A 21,535-nucleotide genomic window follows, 5' to 3' on the forward strand; every position below is an offset into this window, starting at 1 on the left:
TTTTTTTGGGTAAAAGTAATTGGTATTAACTTGTGGATTAAAAGCTAGTCATAAAATATAGTTGAGTTGGCTAGAGACCTTCGCCTCTTGGAGCCACTCACACGGACATTCAGTGCTCTTCATTACTTCAGCGAAATTTAAATAATTCTCATTCAACCACAATATGACCCAATCCATGCCATTGTGAGGTCAATATGAGCCCACAAGATTAGTCAAGCCAAAGACTTAACTACCCATAATTAGAAACAACCAAAAAAAAAAAAAAAGGTCATACAATATAAATACGATTGAAAAATAACTCATAAACATTGGTTTTCCCTCTCTCTCCGCCCATGCACCCCCACACCACCCAAAAAAAAAAAAGTGTTAAATAACACACCTTATAGTAGTAGTCCTCCAAGAATACTAGTATACTACAATAGAAACAGCAATTCTTGAACAAATGCACACCCTAAATTACCAATAGTTATCCATGATCACATTTGAGGTTCTTCGCAAAGACGGTCATTCGTACAACTTGAAAAAAAATATAAAAAAAACTACAACAAACAATCTGACTCACAAAAGAAAAAAAAAATGGCGATCTAATCCTGCCTGTCTTTGCGCAATGTTGACATATAACATACTTGTTTAGACTATTATGCCATCTAAAACTTCCAAATTCAGGACAAAAGTACGGTGCATCATGCAATGTACTTCAAGGCTTGAACACATTTAGGCAACCGAGAGAAGGCCATCCCGGAAGTTTTTAGTAATGCACATATTTTGGTTAGGGAGTTCCCTCATTTCTTACGAGCTAATGCAGTAGCGATGCCACCAGCCACAAGTCCAACAGCTCCAACAGCAGTTGCTGCAATTCCTATGCCAATCACACCATCTGCAGTTGCACCAGAATGCTGGCAGTTCAACTTATGCTATTAAGAGATCAACTATGTTGCAAGAAAACAGCATTTCATTACCTTTAGAAATACGATCTTCAATCGCTTTCTTCAGAGTCAACGCCTGCCTCCAGTCTGGTGCAATCTACAAAAAACAAGCCCATTAGAAATGTTGTAGCAACTTGGGATATATTGCTCACTGATGAGAATGTTTAAGAAAGCAACAAAACCAAGATTCCAAACAGCTTTTAACTGGTGCAACAACAAAAATAGGTAAATGGACAATTTGATTTTATAGAAAGACTATTCTGAAATAAACCAGAAAATGGATTTGCTATGAAATAACATCTTTGAACGGAAACAGTCTCTTACAGAATGTAGTCAGTGTGCTGGCTTAAAAGAGCTCTCATTGAACGAAAACAACATGAAAATAATAACTCAACACTAGCTCTTCATAAACTAACATGAAATTGTGGTTTAGGGATATTAGGGAGGGAACAACATGGTCATGGGCTTGCAGGACTAGAAAATGGCCTTGTGCCCCAATAACGTGCCTTGTGTCTCATGATCAGAGAATCAGGGCATGTAGATGGATGGGTATAAAGAATTGCAAAAAGGAAAAACAATGATTAGAGGAATTTTAACCATTCTGATGTTTTGTGGCTTTGAGAAGTTCTACTATCACCCACACAAACCACCCCACCCCCCCAAAAAAAAAAAAAAAATCATCCAACAGTTGGTCCCAATCGTCCTAAAAGATATTGCAGTCTGTGTTGATTTAAAAGAGCTCTCATTGGACAAGAACACCATAAAAATAATAACTCAATACTAGCTCCTTGTAAACTAACATGAAGTTTTGGTTAAGGATTTTTGGGAGGAAGCAACTTGGTTATGGGCTTGCAGGACTAGCAAATGATCTGGGGCTCCAAAAACCTGCCTCACATCTCATGATCAGAGGGACTCAGAGCCTGTAGATGGATGGGTAAAAAGAAATGCAAAAAAGAAGAACAATGATTAGAGGAATTTTAACCATACTGATGTTTCGTAGCTTTGAGATGTTCTACTATCCCCACCCCACCAAAAAAAATATCCAGCAGTTGGTTGCAATCGTCTTAAAACATATTGCACCACAGAGAGAAACTGCCTCTACTGAGTTCTGAGTTTATTTCAAATTAATCATGAAATTGGTGAACAAAGATCAAACCTCCAGGCATCGTTCCACAAGCTGCCTGCTCCTTGAATAGTCACCACTTCTGTAATATCCAACGGCTAGAAGATAAAGCTTCTCTCTCTTCTGCGGAGGAGTATTAGAACCAGCCAAAGAAGCTGCAACAAAAAATTAATCAGTAAAGTATGGATGACAGTGTTTCAGAATGATGACAGAGGGGGGGGGGGGGGGGGGAGGGAAAGTGTGGGTTAATTTTTAACTTTGTAATGTAGAAAGCTGAGCAGAGCATAGGTTGGAAACCATAATAAAACTAAAGGGAGAACCTCATGAACATAACCAAAAGGAAAACTAAGTGGATTGAAAAACTTCTACCTTCAAGCATGGCAATCCCACGCTGTATGTCTTCTGGTTGTCTTGAGTGAACAAGAGCCCATGATAACCTCATGATGCTTTCACTCATATGTTCTGCTGAGACACCATTAGCCTCTGCAGCTTCTCTTTCACAACCCTGCACATGCATCAAAATCGTATGATACAAGCAGACGAGAGAACTAGTACAGCAAATCTGGGATACATGTTCTACAACCTTCAGTTATTGTTTAAGAGATGGAGAAGGAAAGCAGGCATAATCAAAGAGTAACAGCTCACAGTTAGAAAAGTTGAAAGTGGTCAGGCCTGTAGATAATAGATAGAAAGGCTCAAGGAAAATGCTTTAAAGCACAGCAGTACAGACTACATGCTCAACCATAAAGGGTTACAATGCATGGTGCAAAGGATGTCTCGAAGTTGAATTGCATGCCAAAGCTTAAGCTTACTAGTTACATTACATGATTCCTTAATACAAGAAGAAGGGTTTGGGAGGCAGGAACTAATTACACAAAATGGTCCTAATGGCTTTTCCGTAGCCGTTTTAAATGAAACACATGATTCTGGTATTCACGGAAATGATTCAACAATAGGTGAGCTAAAGGTATTTTCTAAATAATATGTATATCAAAGGTTTCCTATGTAAGTGCGTTGACTTCCTGCCCAAATAATTGTAATGCTGAACGACTTGGAGGTATGACAAGGATGATAATTTGCAGTGGAGCATATCCTAAAACACAAAAAATCTCTTCAGAAAAATGACAGAGATGCCAACATACTATATAATTCATTCAAAGAACAACATATGGAAAAGATACCTATTGATTTTTCCTTAGGCAATCAGTAACACAAATGTTGTAATCAAACTTAAGAGAGGTGAGCAATCTACCTCGGTCAAAGCTCAGCCTCACATCTCAATCACTTGATTTATTGATCCATCCAATCCATTGCCACCACCAAATAAAAAACAATCATCAATTCTTTTAAGATATGGTGTCCGTGGTGATTGGTGGGATCAAGGTTCTAGAACTGGGGATCAGGGACGGGATTGGCCCCGGCCGATTCCAATCCAGATCAGCAGGATCAAACCAAGAATGGGTCAATTCTCTTCAAATGATCCACTTTATCAGATCGGAAAAGAATCAGTTAAAATAATATTTAAAAAATAAAAAGCCATCTGCTTCGTCTTCCCTCTCCCTTAGACAAACCCTCGAACTTCAGCCCTCTCTCTCTCTACAGCATGCTTTACCCTTTCATTTTTATCCACCGGACCACCATACAGGTCCAATTTTTTGTTCATTCTACCCGACCCACTGAACCCTCCTACTCTCAAAACATGTAACTCCAAGCTTTTGCAGGTTGCAGCTCCACATGCCAATCCCACCAACCCACCAACGCAGTGCTTCACACCTGGTCCTATCTTGTTCTACCCAAACCTCACCCTCCACTCTCTCCTCAGGTGACCAATGCATCAGTTTGCCCTTCACCACTGCCACCAGCTCCACCAGATCCACATAAACCACTCTCTATCTCTCCCAACCACCGAGAAGCCCATTGTCGACCTTTGAGGACTACAGAACCATGTGATCCATCAGAGTCCATCCCAAGTAACCAATCTCAGGCTTCGGACAGTTTTCGGCCAAAACCCGAAACCTGGCCAAAACCAGGCATTGTTTTCCTAAATTTCCTACAAACCAGGTGTCATCTCAGGGTCCACTGAAACTGCCGAAATTTCGGCCGAGATGTCCAAAATTTAGTTCCATGACCGATCCACAAGAAGGATCTATGGTGGTTGTAGATCACAACCGGAGGCAACAAGCGAGAAAGCACCTAACCGTCTATGGTAGGGGCGCACTTTAGCCCAACCTAGGTTAAAGACTCTCTTCGCAAGCAGCCAAAAAGAAAGCCATTAAGTGCTCAAACACTCTTAGACATAAAGGTGCCGAACATCAGCAACTTCGTCCATACAAGGGAAACTCCTCAAAACAAAAGGCCAATCATTTCTAACCTTTTCAAAAACTGGTTTTTTGGTTTGCGAGAGAGCCACTTAGAAGTACTATCTCTCTGCAAGGTTCTTGGAATAGTTGCAGATGATCTCGGCAGAGTAGAGGAGATAAGACAGCTTCACAAGACCGGAGAACTAAAAAGGTTTACGGAAGTTTTTCCGACAGCTGAGGTTGTCGCATCATGTAACAATTCTAGCTCTCCCTCCCCCTCCTCCTTAGCCTTTGACTGTCTTTGCCCCCTTCTCCACTCCCTCTCCATCTCTCTCCCTCTCTCTTTCCTCCCCTCCCTCCCTCACCGCTTCTCCTCCCCTACTTCAACTTCCCTACACCCTCCCCCTCTCCTACTCTGGCTCTTTCTCTTCTCTAGCCCTAGGCCTTCTCCTCTAAAGTTCTCAACACTTATTTTTTACATAAACGAAAGAAGAAATATAAAGGTATCACCTTGGATTCACCACGAAGGCCTATGGGAATGGAATCACCACCAAACCCAACCTCTTAAATCACCACAGTACAAGGTTGATCATCTCAGTCAAAACTTGCAGTTTCAGAAGAGATATCTCAGTTTCAACAAAAACCTAGACAAAACCTTGAGTCGATACTGACATGTACCAAGTTTCAACCATATTTCATAGATTTTGGTAGGTTCGACTTGTTTTCACTAAAAATACCAAGTTTCGACCAATTTTGACCAGTTCCGACCAGCTTTGACGAGCCCATGATATGTCAAGTTTTGCCCACAAAATACTAGGTTTCGACCCATATCTCAGTTTCGAACTTGGTCAAAACCACCTCAAGATCGTGATGACAACCCTTTCTGCAATAGAGTCTGATTGGAATCACCACCAGAAGCCTGACCCTAGGTTTAACTAAGACCAGAACCAGAACCATGGGAAGTGTGATTCTGGCCTGAGATTGGGTTTGTTTTCTTTTCCTACATAGAGACAATAGGCTCTACATCACCCTCACTCTCCCCCTTTTGTGCCAGCTCCCTCTGCCCCTCCCTCTTTTTAGTTTCTTCCAGAACGTTCCTTCCATTTATTTATAGTCAGACACAATGACATGGGGCCATCATGCATGAATCCAGACTGGCCAGATAGGTGAATCCAAATAGTGGCATTCTGAAGCAGGGTGAATCGGAATAGGAGCTGTTCGATTTCGATTTCAATTCCGATTCCGAAAACCCTGGGTGGAATACAAAGAAGGATGGGGATAGAAAAATTTTATGAGGCAACATCAGACTTTCATGAGAAAAACAGCTTCTAAGGTGGGAAATGGATGAGGCTTTGGGAGGATGAATAGATAGACCAGAAGCTTTGCCACATCAGTCAGTAGTTGAAAACAAAAACAAAATAACACAACGAGGGTATTATTAATAGAGATGTGGTTCAACACCTCTTCCTAAAAAGAGGCTTTCGGAAGATACATGGACAGTCCTTCTAGTGAGATTCTACAAGCATGCCATCAACCCTTCTGGTGCACACGGAACAGTTAGGGATTGTACGCTATAGGAATGATTACAGTTTACCAGTTCCTACATGAGAGGTTGAGTGGGATGATGGAAATTTCATAACTCTGGTTCTAAAAGCATTGCTTAGTTAGTGACAATTGACAAACAGACAACTCTCTCTCTCTCATGGGTACATCGGACGAGTAGCAGAGAATGTGTGTTTGGGAATGGGATAGAGATCTCTCGCGGTGGTTTACATTGACAAGTGGAAATGTGTACATTTGGGAATGTGACTTTGGGTAGCAGGAACTACTAGAAGCATCCAGGTGACGTTGAAACAGAAAAATGCCCATGCCAAGATCTAGGCGCATTCCAACAGAATTGAATCTATTCTTTTTAATAGTAACCAAACAATTATATATTTATGACATTACTTATTCTCCTAAATAATTTCTCATAAATAAGTCAAAAATACAAATAAAAACTATACCAAACAGAACCAAAATAGTCCCACAGTATGGTTCTAGGAGACTATGACTCGTCTGCGTTTTTGTGGATGTAAACAGTACACCAAACAAGAGGATACCCAACATAATCCAATCTTTCAGGTTGATGAATATACAATTTTTTGTACAAACTATATAATAATCATCCATCCATGCAAGCATTTCAGTATCATCATAAATTCATAGTAAAGAAATAGATAAAACCAAGAAGAAGAGAAGAAACTATGAAAACCCTAAGTCATATGAGACAATCTAACTCATCCTCCAGCAAAAGCAAGTGACGAGCATTTAAAAAACAGAAAGAAAACTAATTCGACTAAGAGAACAGAACTTACAGCGATAATGTCTCGATCACACCAAGGTATCTGGTCTCCGCCACTGAAGAAAGCACCAACAGAATCAAAAAACTTCCCCATCTTACCTTCCATGGCTACCACAAGAATTTGAATATGAAGAACCTCTTTTTCCTTTTGTACTCAATATGAAGAAGAAACTCGACTTTTATACGATTTGGATGGAATGGAATTTCCTGGGATGAGACTCAAAACCGCCTTTAAATTTCAAAACCGAACTTAAACTTACTTGCTGATTAAGATTTAGTTGCAGGGACGTTGTCGGTGATAATTAATTTAGGGTATATTACACTATTCAACGTTTAAGAGTACCAAAGAAAAAATCTAAATTCCTTAGAAACTAAATTTGAGGTCGTCAGGCAAGCTGTTAAGAAATGTTAATTTAGAACGACGAAATTATAAAAATGCCCACGTTTCGATAATTATCAAAAGGTTGCAACTTCTTCCCACAAGAGCATGTTCTAACTTCCAAGTATCGGTATCGGATCGATCATCTGATAAAACCGGATCAAGTATCGATATTGGAACATGGGTAATCAATAATTAAAAAGAAAAAAAATGCATATTTTTCTATTAAAAAAATTGATATCCGAGAAATAAATTCTTCCATTAAATGATGAACTAAGAAGTTATATTGGGAAAAAAAAAAAACCCTAAAAGATTTATAATATTTGTTAGTTATTCCTTATCTCATCATTTAATACAAGAATAAAAAAAAGTTTTAAAAAATAAATAATTATTTAATATAATTTTATATAAAATTATAAAAATTACCCTCATTAATGATATAAAATCTATTAAAAATATATATATTTTTTTTATTTCATAATATAGAAGATTGTGTGTACGTCCTAAGTAGGCTTCCAAGAACCTGCTTGAGAGCGAAATGGATGTAAGAATGCTCCCCTTTGGTAGTCGATCACTTTTCACTTCACTAAGGCTGTGTTTGGTAGCCAAGGGAAGACAAGAAAAAGAAGGTTTAAGAATTTATCTTTGTGCTTGGCATGTCTTGATCGAAGTGAAGATTATGTTTTTGAATTTCAAAATTCCTTGTAGGAATTGTGAAGTTTTCTTTTGTTTCCAGAAAAAAAAAAAAAAAATCCTTACCAAACACACAAGTAAACATGAGAAAACATAAAAAAAAAAAATTTATTTTCTTTTTTTTCTTTTCTTTTCTTCTAATGGTAACCAAACATACATACTACTTTTTTTTTATTTTCTCACCATTTCATTTATTTTATTCTCTTTTCTTTTCCTTTTCTTTTCCTTTTCTTTTCTAGATTCTTTTCAAATTAATCTCATAATTTCAAAGTGAATTTGGACCTCAATTGATTTAAGTTGGTTTCACTCAAATGATTTAGTCTTCAATTTTATCTTCTCAATTTTTATTTCACTTTGACACATTTAGTAAAAGGGTATAATGACCAACATCGGTCAAGATTAATGTGGTTGACAAACATGGCCAAGATATAATGCGCCACAATTGAAATGGTCAAGTAGTCCTAAATGTTGGTTTCGACTAGTTCATTATCAAGAGAGGTGCTATATGACTGAAGAATCAAAACATGTCCACAAAATCTCTATAAACTTTGTGCTAATAACACCATTCACAGGGATTTGGGGAGGCAATTGTTAGTATCCAATTTTAGCAAATCTGACCTACAAGACAATCGGTCAATAAATCAATGTCAATTTATTGACCGATTGTGTTAAGGAGCTGACCAGTAATCAAATTGGCAAAAAATGACGATCTTATATTAAGGAGTTGATTAATCAAAATAATCATCAGGTGGATCGAACAAACTGACCAGGTACTGTTAGATGACTAATCATGACATTTTACAATCAACTGGCCGATTAGAACTTTTTACAGTCAGATTGACCGATTGTCAATCAACATGATTCGTACAAACATAGTTTAGTTCTAGGGAAGTTATAAACATATGGTTTGAGTGATTAAGCAGTTACAACCAATCAAGGGAGTGATTCTAATAACTACCCACTAAGGATGTGAAATATGAGTTCCTGCAGTTACAAAACTGCCAAAAAAATTGGATCTTTCAAATAAATTACAAAAATGCTTCAATGGAAGGATAAGGGATCTCCAACCAATCAAACAAACTACACAAAATGCATCAACTATCATTTTCTATTCAAGTAGAATAGTTTCAGTTTGTTGTCTTTACATTTCCTTAGATTAGTCTTTTCTTTATATTTTTCTCAATAGATCAATTCTGTACTTCATCATGATTGTTTCAAAGAACATGACAACCCGTGTGTTTGTCATGGTTTTCCTTAGTTTACTTTTATGGTTGTCCCTTGTGTTTGCCATGATTGATGTAATGTATTTGTATTCTTCTTGGACCAATTTTAATGGATGGATTTATTCTTCTGTCTATTTTCAAGAGTTTGCTTTTCACTTTTAAGCCCTTAGAGCGATCGAGGCATGGAAATACCTTACTTTCTCCCTAGTTATAAGTCAATCAATATTTTATGATTGTTCTCTCGAGTTTATACGACTCTAGCACACCCGCACATCTATCACTTTTTTGTCATACAAACAAATTTCTGCCAACAATAGGTTAGCATGAAGGAAGAGGTGCTTGACCACATCCATAAAAATAGTGCATATTGAGACTTTTGGTCTCAAACCGGAAGGACCATTAGCCTAGATTCTGTCAAGAAAGTTATAAAGAAAGAAAAGGTGAGAGATAGAATCAGTAGCATTGCCGCATGACAAACATGTAGTTTCAATAGGAATCCATTTGCCCAATTTCTCTTTGTTAGGAATCCCAGTAACAGGGTTAGCCCAAAAAAGATTTTGAATTTGTGATGAATATGAAGTTTCCATAAAAACTTTCACAATTTGAGGGGAGAGGGTTAGTTGAAATTCAATTCCATAACCTCAATCCTACACTGGGTGGGAGGTAAAAAGGAATTTCACAACGTCTCGAGTTATTGAGAAAGCACCATTTTTAGATAAAATACAGCACCAAATGTCATGTTGAGAACAAATAGGGATCTTGAGAATTTCATCAATTATAGGAGGCGCAAGATTGGCTAAAGAATCTACATTCCATCAAATTATCAATTATGACATTAATCAACTGAAAAATTTGGGCACGGTAAAAACATGTTCACAGGGCCTTGATGATCAAGACAATATTTTCTCACTGAGTTCCAACCCTCCCAATCCTCACATAAATTGGGAATCTCACTATCTTCTGGCTTGTTCGATCTCCTCCCCAAGCTCTCTCAAAATCTTTGACCACTTCTTCCGTCAACAACTCGACACCTTTACCACGAGCCGTCTGATATGCTGACCATGATCTTATGTACGTAAAATAAGATTCCAAATCCATTGTCCTCGTCGCTTCAAATTGAAATGGACCCGTGTGATCTTCTCCTTCTACGGGCTCGAAAGGAAAATCAATGGTCCTGTACCTGTAGTCCACAAATTTCCTTGGTGGGGCCCAGTACGGTGCGGACTCTTTATAGATCCGTGAATAGACGGCGTCAATGGCGTCGTTAACTTCTGGCTCAGAGTAGCACCATCCAGCGATAACTCCATGGGGTTTCTTGAGGACCCTTTTCACTTGTTGGTAGAAGGCTGTGTGGTCAAACCAATGGAGGGCTTGGGCAATGGTCACCAGATCAACCGTTCCTTGTGGTGCCACGAGGCTCTCCACTTCATCTATGGACATGGTGGGTGGGGTTTGTTGGTAACGAACGTTGGGGAGATCATGGGCTAAAGAGAGTTGCTCCCCGCTTGTGTCTGTACCCACCACATCTTTGAATATCTTCGCCAACTGAAAAATAGTATCAAATGGTTGAGAAATCCGAAGTGGTACAAATGGCTGGTAGGCAGGTATGTATGCAATCACGGAGAATGAAAACTATAATAAAAGAAAGAGAAGAGAGGACTCACGGAAAATGCCGCCTGGCCGTTGCCGGTGCCGACATCCCAGGCGAGCTGGCGGCCTAGCGTTTTGGAGGCTATGAATTCGATCAACTTCGGCGGATAACTCGGCCGAGTCTCCAAATACATCTTCGCTTGCTTGTTGAACAGATTTGCCATCTCTTCCTCTTTCCTCTTCTTCTTTCTTTCTTTCTTTCTTTCTCTGTGGTTTCGAATCGGGTTGGTCTCTTCCCTATTTATAGCTCAAATTAACCCATGTGTGTTACGAAGAAAAAATTAAAGATGGTGTTGCCAACTTGCCATTATTGAATTTTGACCCTATGAAATTGCATGGAAATGACTCTCATAAGGCGGACCAATATTGAGGTGGGAAAAAGCATCGCAGGGGTGGTTTTGTAATTTGAAGATGGTGAAGAGACGTGGAGAAACAGTTCTAGTACTATTTTCTAATCCACCTCTCCCTTATCTTCTTTTATTTCCTAGTAGGGCTTAATTAACGTGCATGAAAGGTGGGATTCTTATCGGGACCCACATGATGATGGGGTAGATGACGTCTGTTAGGTTGAGGGGAGAGAGAGAGAGAGAGAGGCGTAGGAGTAGCAGCAGCACTCTCGCAAGTCCGGGATGCGGAGGACGTCTACAAAACGAGAAAGAAACGAAACAACCGAAGTTTACGATATGACCAAACTGCCATTTTCCCTCCAAAAAAGGGTTTGTTTTCTGAGCTCTGCCACTTCCTAGGGTTTTGGTTGTTGGGAAAGTCCCATGCACTTGCCGTCCTCCTTAGAGAGAGCTGTTGAGATCGAGCGAGTTTGGAAATGCAATCTGAAGAAACTGTAGCCATGGCGACTCCGATTCCTCTCGACACTTTCAAATTGGGATTCATTGGAGCTGGAAAAATGGCGGAGAGTATCGCCAAAGGAGTGGTACAGTCCGGCGTCTTGCCTGCTTCAAGAATTCGAACTGCTGTTCATAAGGATGCTAGTCGCAGGGAGGCATTCTCTTCGTTTGGTGCCAAAGTATTCGATACTAATCAGGAGGTATGATTTGATTGTTATTCGTTCTCGATTTGGTGTTTCTTTCAGATCCTTCATTCTCAATTTCATCCTCAGTCGACAGTTGAATTCTTAATTTCGTGTTTTTCTTTCGCCAATGCTCTTGCTTAATTGCATGGATTATTCTAATTTTATTTCAGTTCCTTTTTACTCCCAGTTCTTTCTCAATTGATAATTGGAGGTTGTCTTTTCGGATGCATTTGATATTCTGTTTGAAGAAGAGATCTTGATGCTGAATTGTTAATTCGAGAACTTTATTAATTCCCTAACATTTTTTTTTTCTCTTTTCTGGTTTGTTGAAGCACGTCTAAACTTGTGCTTTCGTGTGCGGCTCTAAGTGCGGATCATTTCTGCTTCTTCTAATTCCTTTTTCTAATTTTAGTGTGCGGCTCTAAGTGCGGCTCTGTTGAAGAGATCTTGATGCTGAATTGTTACTTTCGAAATGGATTATTTATGAGTGCTCTTTTTTTTTTGGTGGGAAGGGGGAGGGGGGGGGGGGGAGGTTCCACATATCTTTCCTGTGTGTTTCAGGTTTTTTTTTCTCTTCCACGTTTGTCTTCGTGGTATATTTGAATTTAATATTTCTTAAGATTGTAGAGTTTTAAGAGTAAGTAATTCTTGTTGTTTCCATGAATCGCTAACTATCTAATTTCTCTGTCTCATAATTATGCAGGTAGTTGAAGACAGTAATGTGATTGTTTTCTCCGTGAAACCTCAAGTTGGTATCCCTCTACAAAAAACCTTTGCTCATCAAGTAGCCATTTAGTTTCTTGATTATCTACAAGGAGCTGCTCAATACCCTAGAATTGGTATCAAAATGTTGTATTGCGTGTGTTTTTTATGATTTTAATTCTGAGAGGGAAGGAATAAAACATTCACATTGGGTATCTTACTAATGCTAGAAGCAAGGGGATAAAACATTTTACTTTTGTCATGGATCTGTTCTTTTGATCTGTCTGGATCTTCAGCACAAAATGTTAACATTAAGATTTGAGTATTTTTAGTCCCTTTTTTTTGGGGGGGGGGGGGTGGAGTTGCATTTCTCATGGAATAGACGAAGATGATTGGCATGTACATGCTGATGACTAATGATGTATTGATAATTTTTCTCCTTTTCTGAACTCTAAGTAGTCAGTAATAGTGTGCGAGTAACAATTACTTGGTAATTCATTGCACAATATGGTGGGGTTTTTGGTCATCTTTTAAACATCCTTTCTGCCGCCTGCAGTTTCCTCCTTTGAGAATATTTTTGCATGCATTTTTTATGATTTGTTTTAAAGTTGGTTAGGCAGTTAGTGTCACTTGAGTTTCTTAGCTTGGTGTGGCAAGGTTCACTGTTGAAGCTGTTTATTCCTATTTTTGGAATCAATGGTTTTTTGTTTGTTTATTTATTTATTTATTTTTTATATTAATCAATCATGAAACTCAGTCCCTAGATTGATTGACAGAACAACTCTCTCAAGGAAATCAAACCTTATAGCGCTTTTGTCATGATTGATTGTTTGGTCTAGCAAATGGTTATACAGAGAACAGGCTTTTCATTGTTCCAAATAAATTCATTAGCATTGATCCGTTTTAACCAAAATCCTATTACTTTTGGTTTGGCCATCACTGAATAAAGTCGGGCACAATAGAATTCGAAGCATGGCTCAATGTCTTTCATAGCTTGATGTGCCAAAACCACAAGTGCCAAAATTTAAATGGTTGTGTTCTTATCTGCTGGGTAATGGTTTCTAGGTTACCTAAGGATTGGGGTTAGAAAACCTCATGGAAACCTAGAATTGCAGGGATTAGGAACCAAATCAGAATTTGAAGAAATTCAATAGAAAAATGAAGACGGTTCAAATGGGCAGATAACCTTGTTCGATTGGTCTATTTTTCAAAGAGAATCAACTACCATAGTTTGAAAGAAATTCAGTGGTCAGATTCAAAGATATGAAGCTATTCTTGGATTAGGGAAGTTCTAAAATTTGAAACCAGATGCAGAATTAGTAAGTACTTGATGCAGGCAGGGAGTATCTCACCTACTCCCGCAAGAAGAACCAGGCCCAGCTCGTGGGCTTATTCCAGCCCATTCCAGGGACTAAGTATTAGTTCTTTTTTATTTTGAGTTGTTTAATTAGTTTTGAACTCTCTCACCTATGCATGGGATATTTCCATTTTAAGTTATGTTTGCTATTAGCAATTAGGATTCCACACTCATAGTTAGATTAGAACTGTTTATTAGTTTTTCTATGTAAATACAGCTTGGAAGGGCCTTGGCCATGATTTGATGAAGTAAGAGTTTATTCTGTTCTTCAATGGAGTGCTGTACAATTCAGGTGGGAGATCCTTGGGAACAGTGAGATTCTGGTCCAGTTTATTGGTGGGATTCCATTAGCTATTTATCCTCTCTGTTTTACTTCCTCAATCAACTGATATTGCTGTTCTGTGATTGGTTCCTGATTTGAGTTAAATCAACCTTCAACAGTTCGTTAATATTCCTAGTATTCTGTTAGTGTTAACCTATATTAGAGGACACTTGTTTATACCCTGTGGATGCTCTATTTTGGAGCCTATTTCCTGACTCAATCAACTCTCCACCCGAGGAATATCTGACCATCGGATCAAGGTGAGCTTTTGGGGCATTCTCCCTAAAGAAAACTTCGACAAGGGTATTGTGCTGATCAGGCCAGCTGTTCTGATTCTATAATTTAGTCTTACATCTAACCGTTGGATCTGGCTTATATTTTGGGGACTGGAAGGTTCATGGGAGACTGAAGTTTGACCAGACTTGGAGACTGATTTGAGTCTCTAGTTGCTGCAATTAAATCTCTCATATTCCTAGATTTTGTGTTTCAGATTTGATTATTCTTTGATTGTGATTGGGTCCTGCCATTTGATCTCTGCTTTATTTTGGGTATCACCTATTCTAACTGTTTGTGAGTGTTGATTAGAGTTTAACCTTCATCTGAGAGGGTTTACTTTTGTTGATTTTTCTGATTTGGGCTTCCTTGGAGTCTTGTAAGAGGTGTGTGCAACCTGAACCTAGGGTTCATTCAACCTACCCCCACCAGTACCAGACATAGTTGTCACGGGCCAAGGCGAAGTTTAGGCGACAAGTCGCCCACTTAAGGTGAACAAGGCGCCTAAGGAGACCAAGTGTTATTTTCTTTCATTTTTCCTCTTTTCTAACATTATTTAGTATTCTACATATACCTTGTATGATAAAAAAAATCAACAGTAAGCCACATCAAGTCATAAAAAATCAACATTAAGCCACATCAAATCATAAAAAAACAACATTAACTCACATTAAGTCAGAAAAAAAAAAAAACATTTAGAGAAATGTTATTGTTCTATAATATGTTTGATTAGTCAAATGATTTTATTTTTACATGAGAAATTTTGCATTAGTAGAGCACAAAACCGGCTATCCAACAAGTCTCAGATTACTTAAATATATGTCTTAATGACAAAGTTATGCTATAGTCAAACTTACATAAAAGTGCGTGAATGCTGTTAAAATTGCCTAAATTATGGATATCAAGGCAAAAGATTATTTTACTGGACTTTTGGTTTTTAACAATGTTTTACCGTGAAAAGATTTATGAAAATTTCAGAATTGAGAAAAATCTCAGGATTTGAAAGTTGAAAATCGCCTACACAACAAAGAATTCAATTTTTGTTCTTGATTCTGGGGGGTTGACTTTTTATCCTTTTAGAACTTGATTTTAAACTATTTTTATTTGGTTCAAATAGGGGATATTTTCTTATTTATGAATAATTTCTTAAGTAAATGTAATGATATTTGACATAAATAAATGTTGTGCCTTATAGTTAGGCACCAGTGCAATGAGGCGACACTCGCCCAGAAACTAGGCTGCTTAGTGCCTAGGAGACACTTTGACAACTATGGAACTACCAGAATTAGTACAACAACAACTTATCCTTATCCCAACTAAACGGGGTTGGATATATAGATATATGCAAGGAGAAAATAAGAATAGTTCTCATTTGTCTCCAATCATCCTACGTTTATTGGTCTGGAGTCTTCCAGCTACCCAAAGGCATCATCAAATCTGTCGAATCCCTCTTTTGCTCTTTCTTGTGGAAGGGTTCCGATTCTTCCAAATTTACCCACCCCATTTGTTGGTCCTCCGTTTGCCTTTCCAAAGGGGAGGCCTTGGCATTAGGTGTATCAAGGATGCGGCCATCCTCAAGTTGTCCTAGAAAGTGGTCTCCAAACTTCCTGGAATCTAGGTGTCTTGGGTCTACTCTTCCCTCCTTCGCAATGACTCCCTTTGGACTTGTCACATCAATCCCAACTCCTCTTGGGTGTGGCGCAAGATCCTCCTTGCTAGACCTCTCACCTTAATTACCATCAAATCCATTATCAGTAATGGGGCTACCTCCTTCTGGCTGGACAACTGGCATCCAACTGGAGTGATTTCCCTCATAGTGAGCCATAGAGAGGTCTACTCTTATGGTATCCCTAGAGATGCGCTAGTATCCTTGATCATCTCCAATGGCTCTTGGTCCATCCCTATTATTCGCTCTCTTTCTAGCATCCATCATTTCATCAACTCCATTCCTTCCCCTCTTCTGGTGTTGATAGAATTATTTGGTCCCCTTCCCCCTCGGGCCGCTTCTCCTCCTCGACTTGGAACCACTCCCGGTCCCCTAACCCCACTGCCCCTTGGCATAAGGTTGTCTGGTTCCGTGGCCACATCCCCTATCACAGCCTTACTGTCTGGAGAACACTCTTCAATTGCCTCCCCACCCAATCCATCCTCATATATTGCCACATTCCCGTTTCCCCGGCTTGCTTCCTTTACTGGAATGGTATGGAAGATGCAACCATCTCTTGTTTGATTGCCCTTTCATCTCCCATATTTGGAAGCATGCCGTCTCCAAATGCTGGCCTGCTCGGAGACTTCCCCTTCCTCTTCAGAGAGAGTGGATCTGGATTGATATGACTTTTTCTGGTAATTTTATTTGTGACGCTATTGGCAAGATGGCGTTCGGGCTTCTATCTCCCATGTTTGGTTGGAGCGTAACCTTCGTAGATGGATTTCCAACTCTAAATCCTTTGACAAGATTTGGAGGGCCATCTACTTAGACGTCTCCTCCAAGCTTGCCTCTCTCCCCCATAGAACTGTTTCAGATTCCCCTAGAAACAGACTTATTGTTGTTTCCTGGGGTCTTCTTCTTTTAATTTTATGCTTTCCTTCCCCCACCCTGTAGGGTTGTATCATTCGGCTCCTCTGGTGTGTATATCCTCCCTCTTTTCCCCCGTTTTATTGATTATCCATTCATAAAAAAAAAAAAAAAAAAAAAAAAAAAAAGAATAGTAATGGTAAAGGGAAGGAGCCTAATAACAACTTGGTAAATCCCACCTTAATAGGGTCATCTTCATGGATCCTTGCCCTCCAATCAACTATGTTCGATGTTATACTTAGGGAAAGACCTAAACTATGCATGTCTTTCCTTGCTACTTATCATATGGTCATTATAGGCCTGCTCTTGGCTCTTTTAGTTCGTTTAATCTAAATTAGATCACTCTTCCTTACTGGTGCATCCTAAAGCCTCCTTTGAACATAGCCATGTCACTTCAAATGAATTTCTCAAAGCCTATCATGAATTGGGGCATCTCCTAAATCAGCGTTAATATGGTAATTCCTTTATCATTTTAGTTTTTCCGCACATCCATCTCAGCATCCTCATCTATGATACACAAAGATTATCTATATGGTGCTTCTTCATTACCCAGCATTCCGCCTCATACATCATAGGAGGTTGTATGAATGTCTTATAGAATTTTCCCTTAAGCTTTAAAGTATCACAGTGGTCACGCAATACTTCAGACACACCTCTCCACTTTGTCCATCCCACTTTAATTATTAGTGAAACATCATCCTCTATATCACCTTCTTTAGTTATGGTTGACCCTAAATATAGCTAAAATAATCACTTTGCGGTATCTCTCTCTCCTTAATTTTCATCATGTTGATCCATCTGAGTAATTAAACTTTCATATCATATACTCTGTTTTCGTTATACTTGTCTTAAAACCTTTTGATTCCAAGGTTGATTTCCATAACTCCTATTTAGCATTAATCCTTGCTTTTGTCTCATCCACTAAAACAATATAATAAACAAAGAGCATACACCACGGAACCTCGTCTTAAATGTTCCTGGTTACATCATCCATAATAATCCAAACAAATGAGGGCTTAAAGCTTATTCTTGATGTAGATTGGGAATTCACTACCTTGACCTCCCTCGGTTCTCACATTAGTCACATTCCATCGTACATATCTTTAATTATATTCACATATTTACTCGACACCCATCTCTTTCCTAGGACCATATGGAGATCCTTCTTGCAAACTCCAAATCTTTCCATGAGCCTCTTAAGTAGGTAAATAGTTTATGTTGTGGATCTCCTAACATAAAAACCAAATTTGTTCTCCAAGATAGTAGTTTCTCTTCTTTGGTGTACTCTTAGTTTTATGCCTCTATAGTTATTGCAACTTTGAATATCACCTTCATTTTTGTAGATCAGAACTATTATACCTCTTCTCCAATCATCTGGCATTTTCCTTATGCTTGTTCTCTTGTTAAAAGGATTTGTTAATCAAGATACCCTACATAATCCTAAGCTCTTCCACTGGTGGGGTGGGGGTAGGGGTGTGTGTGGATAGAATGAACCTAGATCCAAACAAACACCTCCCAAATAGGACCTCAAATAATCTACTCAGATAGCAACCAGAAAAATAATAGAGAAATCGAATTAAACCAAATCAAGCCAATGGAATTGGCTGAAATTACAACTGAATCACCCCTTCAATAATTAGATCCAAACCCCAAACTGTTAAAAGAATCAGAAGGTTGCATCCAAAATAATCTAAAAAAAAAAAAATCTGATCTCAGAAACTCGGAAAATTAGGGGTTTTCAGTAGCAGCAGTAAAATAGCTCAGATAGGTCCCAAACTTTGGTCGAGTCTCACTCCCAGTGGCCCTACAAAAACCCTAAAAGATGGGTTTAATCAGATCAATGGAGAACCCTGCGGTTTGGGTTTCAAGTGGCTGAAATAAGGCTCAAAACAGGGGAGCCGCAGGTGCTTTTCGGTCTCGGATTAGGAGGCTTTGAACCAATCAATTTAGGACATTAATACAATCAGTAATATGTTATTAACCCCACAAACAGAGAATGAAACTCAATTTAACGTCAATCAACTCAAATGGAAAACAGTACCTGGTCTCTGAAGAAAAACAGAGCATGACAGAAAAGTAAAAAAAAAAAGGTTCCCCACCATTTGATCCAGACCAGATTGCCTCTGTCTGTAATGGTTTCTCACCTCACTGAGTCCCTCAGATATGCGGAGCAAATAATCTTTCTTTATTCATCAATTCGTGGAGCTCTCGGCTCTTACAAAGACTTAAATAAAAACATTAACCTCAAAGCCTTATCTGAATGGAAACTAGTCCTAATCTAATAATAGACTTGTGACTGAAATAAAACTGATTTGAATACTTTTCATATCTTTTCATAATGTCCTTATCCCTTACTAACACTCTACCATCATCACTTTTAGTACATCTCACATGGTCGAAATCTCTACTCTTCCTTTCTCTCATGTTAGCTATCTTGTAGATAGCTTTTTCTCCTTCATTTGTCTTCAGATTATTATAAAGGTCTTCATATTTTTTCTCCCTTGCTATCCCCACAATCTTCTTAGCTTCGTTTCTGGCAACATTATACCTCTTTTTATCTTCTTACCATTTTAGTCCTTTGCTATGTCTTAAAACTAGCTTTCTTAGTCTTAATGGCTGTTTGGTCTAGTACCAAGATTAATAGTTACCAAAATAGATTCTACTAAAAATTAGAGACCACCAAAATAGTAACTATGAAATTAGAAATTAAAGATTAAAAACTTGCAGAAATATAAATGAGATTTAGAAACAAATGAAGAGCAAAAAATAGAAACTGAAACAGCTGTAGAAACAAATTTAAGATCAGTCAGTTTCAGTTGGGACTTCAGAAAACAGACAGCAATGCTCTTACCCTTTGTTAGTTAATTCACATATAATATGGCTGTCCTGTATCATACGTGTACAACCAAGCTGTTCCCAAAGAGATGGGAAAAAAGGGGAATGGGTGGGGAAAAAAATTTCCAAATTTTTAAATTGAAAAAAAAGCCCAAAATTCTCTGCCTAACTTCTAGACTCGAGCGGCCAACCTTGATTCCTGGTTCACGAAACATTTGGTCATTTAACTCGTGGTGAGGCAGCACATCAGTGGGAACTGGGTAACTGTAAGGCTACGATTGAGAGAGAGAAAGAGGGGAGCATAGCCCTTATTTTGGGTGATGCACACTTATAGTGGAAAAGAGAAAGGATGGGGAATAGGGAAGCAAAGCCCCTGTTTTGAAAGCTGCTTACACATGAGAGGCCTTGTTGATCCTAGACGTCAATTGCAGCAACCATGGTCGCTCTACCCAATGTCGTCGTCGAGAAAGTTTTGCAATAAACTATTCACTTCGCTGAGACAATGCCCCAAATGGTCTACGGTGGAGGAGACCTGCTGCGTGCTTGGATCTTGTCCATGCTATGCTATGATGCTTGACGAATTCCCCTCCTCAACAATGTTGAGGAGATCTTGGATAAAAATCCTAACCCTATCCTCCTTTCAGTGAGAAAGAGCCCCCTCTCTGCAAACGTCTTCTCTCAAGGACTTGAAAAGGCCTATGCTTGCTCTACTGTCATTGCTACCTATATAGCAATGATGGCAGTCGTTTACTTGTTTTAATGCGAACAACAACCTATGCCTCTATGGTCCTCCACAGAAGTCAAAACTCACTATGTTGTCTTTTAAATCTTTTAATGTGGCTTTGGTGTTTGATATTCGTATTTCAAATGCTTAATTTGTTATTGAGCAATTTAGTTTTAACATTGGATACGCAATTTAAGTGTAATTCTTTTATTTATCATTGTATATTGCCTTTTTTTTGGCGTAGTATTGTTCAAATTTAGACATTTAAAGTGCATAACATTCGTTTTCATTTTTTTGGCCGTTCTTAATGTACTTGACCGTATTTTTTACCGTCCCATTCACATTTTGATCCGTTTAACATACGTCTGTTCCAAACACCATTTTTTTTCCTGTTTCCGTTTTAACTAACTATGGTCTTACCTGAAAATGATGGCTGAACCTGGGAATAGAATACCATATTAGAAACTGAGGAACAATGAAACAAAAACTTGGTTAACTGATTGGACTATTGGAGACCAGCGAGATGAATCAGAACTAGCAAGTATAAGAAGCACACATTCACAGGGTAATAATTAGATCCATCAATTCCTTCTTGTGTCCTATAAAACTTGATTACTTTCCTCCCAGATAACAACCAACCTGGCCAGAGCATTGGCCTTCAAAGAATCTTCCTCATTTTCCTAGTGGAATGATATAGCCATTATTTGATGATACCTCCCTGAATAACCCAATTTAGACCAGAAAGGATCAGGAAAATGGTATTAATTAATTAATTAATTAATTATTATATATATATATATATTTTTTTTTGATAATCAGTAAGGTGAAAATGTCCTATAGAGCACTATTTTCAGTTTCTTTTGCCTACTTATAATATGAGTTTTTTTCAATTGCAGTTAAGGACGTGGTTTTACAGTTGAAACCAGTACTCTCAAAGAAGAAACTTTTGGTTTCAGTTGCTGCAGGAACCAACCTGAGTGACTTGCAGGTGTGTATGGAAAGGTTTATTTTTATTTTATTTATTTATTTATTTATTTTTTATTTTTTTAAATGAGGATTTCCAAAGTACTGTGATAATT

The 21,535-nt window shown here is 38.4% G+C and overlaps 3 protein-coding genes across 3 annotated transcripts; 1 reads left to right on the plus strand and 2 right to left on the minus strand.

The window, feature by feature from the left end:
- Positions 1–434: 434 nt before the first annotated feature.
- On the minus strand, positions 435–7,070 carry LOC122070806 (mitochondrial fission 1 protein A-like). The gene is made up of 5 exons (XM_042635030.1): positions 6,707–7,070; positions 2,419–2,554; positions 2,083–2,204; positions 960–1,023; positions 435–877 (listed from the first exon to the last, which is right to left on the minus strand). The coding sequence occupies exons 1-5, from the start codon at positions 6,797–6,799 to the stop codon at positions 783–785; spliced, it is 510 nt and encodes a 169-aa protein (XP_042490964.1). The 5' UTR covers positions 6,800–7,070; the 3' UTR covers positions 435–782.
- A 2,658-nt stretch (positions 7,071–9,728) lies between these two features.
- LOC122070822 (putative methyltransferase DDB_G0268948) lies at positions 9,729–10,867 on the minus strand. Its single transcript, XM_042635066.1, has 2 exons — positions 10,653–10,867; positions 9,729–10,533 (listed from the first exon to the last, which is right to left on the minus strand). Exons 1-2 carry the CDS (start codon positions 10,800–10,802, stop codon positions 9,895–9,897), a joined length of 789 nt encoding a protein of 262 aa, XP_042491000.1. The 5' UTR covers positions 10,803–10,867; the 3' UTR covers positions 9,729–9,894.
- A 361-nt stretch (positions 10,868–11,228) lies between these two features.
- On the plus strand, positions 11,229–21,525 carry LOC122070805 (pyrroline-5-carboxylate reductase-like). Its single transcript, XM_042635029.1, has 3 exons — positions 11,229–11,683; positions 12,372–12,420; positions 21,353–21,525. The coding sequence occupies exons 1-3, from the start codon at positions 11,462–11,464 to the stop codon at positions 21,508–21,510; spliced, it is 429 nt and encodes a 142-aa protein (XP_042490963.1). The 5' UTR covers positions 11,229–11,461; the 3' UTR covers positions 21,511–21,525.
- Positions 21,526–21,535: the final 10 nt, after the last annotated feature.

The sequence above is a fragment of the Macadamia integrifolia genome, unplaced genomic scaffold (genome assembly GCF_013358625.1).
Source record: "Macadamia integrifolia cultivar HAES 741 unplaced genomic scaffold, SCU_Mint_v3 scaffold_113A, whole genome shotgun sequence".
Taxonomy (NCBI): domain Eukaryota; kingdom Viridiplantae; phylum Streptophyta; class Magnoliopsida; order Proteales; family Proteaceae; genus Macadamia; species Macadamia integrifolia.

What these genes read in the sequence shown, in the direction of transcription:
- LOC122070806 (XM_042635030.1), bottom strand. Translation starts at nt 6,799, where the DNA reads ATGGAAGGTAAGATGGGGAAGTTTTTTGATTCTGTTGGTGCTTTCTTC. An exon ending in GTGATCGAGACATTATCGCT is followed by an intron (nt 2,555 to 6,706) that starts GTAAGTTCTGTT and finishes ATGCATGTGCAG; the next exon opens with GGTTGTGAAAGAGAAGCTGC. An exon ending in TGGGATTGCCATGCTTGAAG is followed by an intron (nt 2,205 to 2,418) that starts GTAGAAGTTTTT and finishes TTTTTGTTGCAG; the next exon opens with CTTCTTTGGCTGGTTCTAAT.
- LOC122070822 (XM_042635066.1), bottom strand. Translation starts at nt 10,802, where the DNA reads ATGGCAAATCTGTTCAACAAGCAAGCGAAGATGTATTTGGAGACTCGG. An exon ending in ACGGCCAGGCGGCATTTTCC is followed by an intron (nt 10,534 to 10,652) that starts GTGAGTCCTCTC and finishes ACTATTTTTCAG; the next exon opens with TTGGCGAAGATATTCAAAGA.
- LOC122070805 (XM_042635029.1), top strand. Translation starts at nt 11,462, where the DNA reads ATGCAATCTGAAGAAACTGTAGCCATGGCGACTCCGATTCCTCTCGAC. An exon ending in TATTCGATACTAATCAGGAG is followed by an intron (nt 11,684 to 12,371) that starts GTATGATTTGAT and finishes ATAATTATGCAG; the next exon opens with GTAGTTGAAGACAGTAATGT. An exon ending in CTCCGTGAAACCTCAAGTTG is followed by an intron (nt 12,421 to 21,352) that starts GTATCCCTCTAC and finishes TTTCAATTGCAG; the next exon opens with TTAAGGACGTGGTTTTACAG.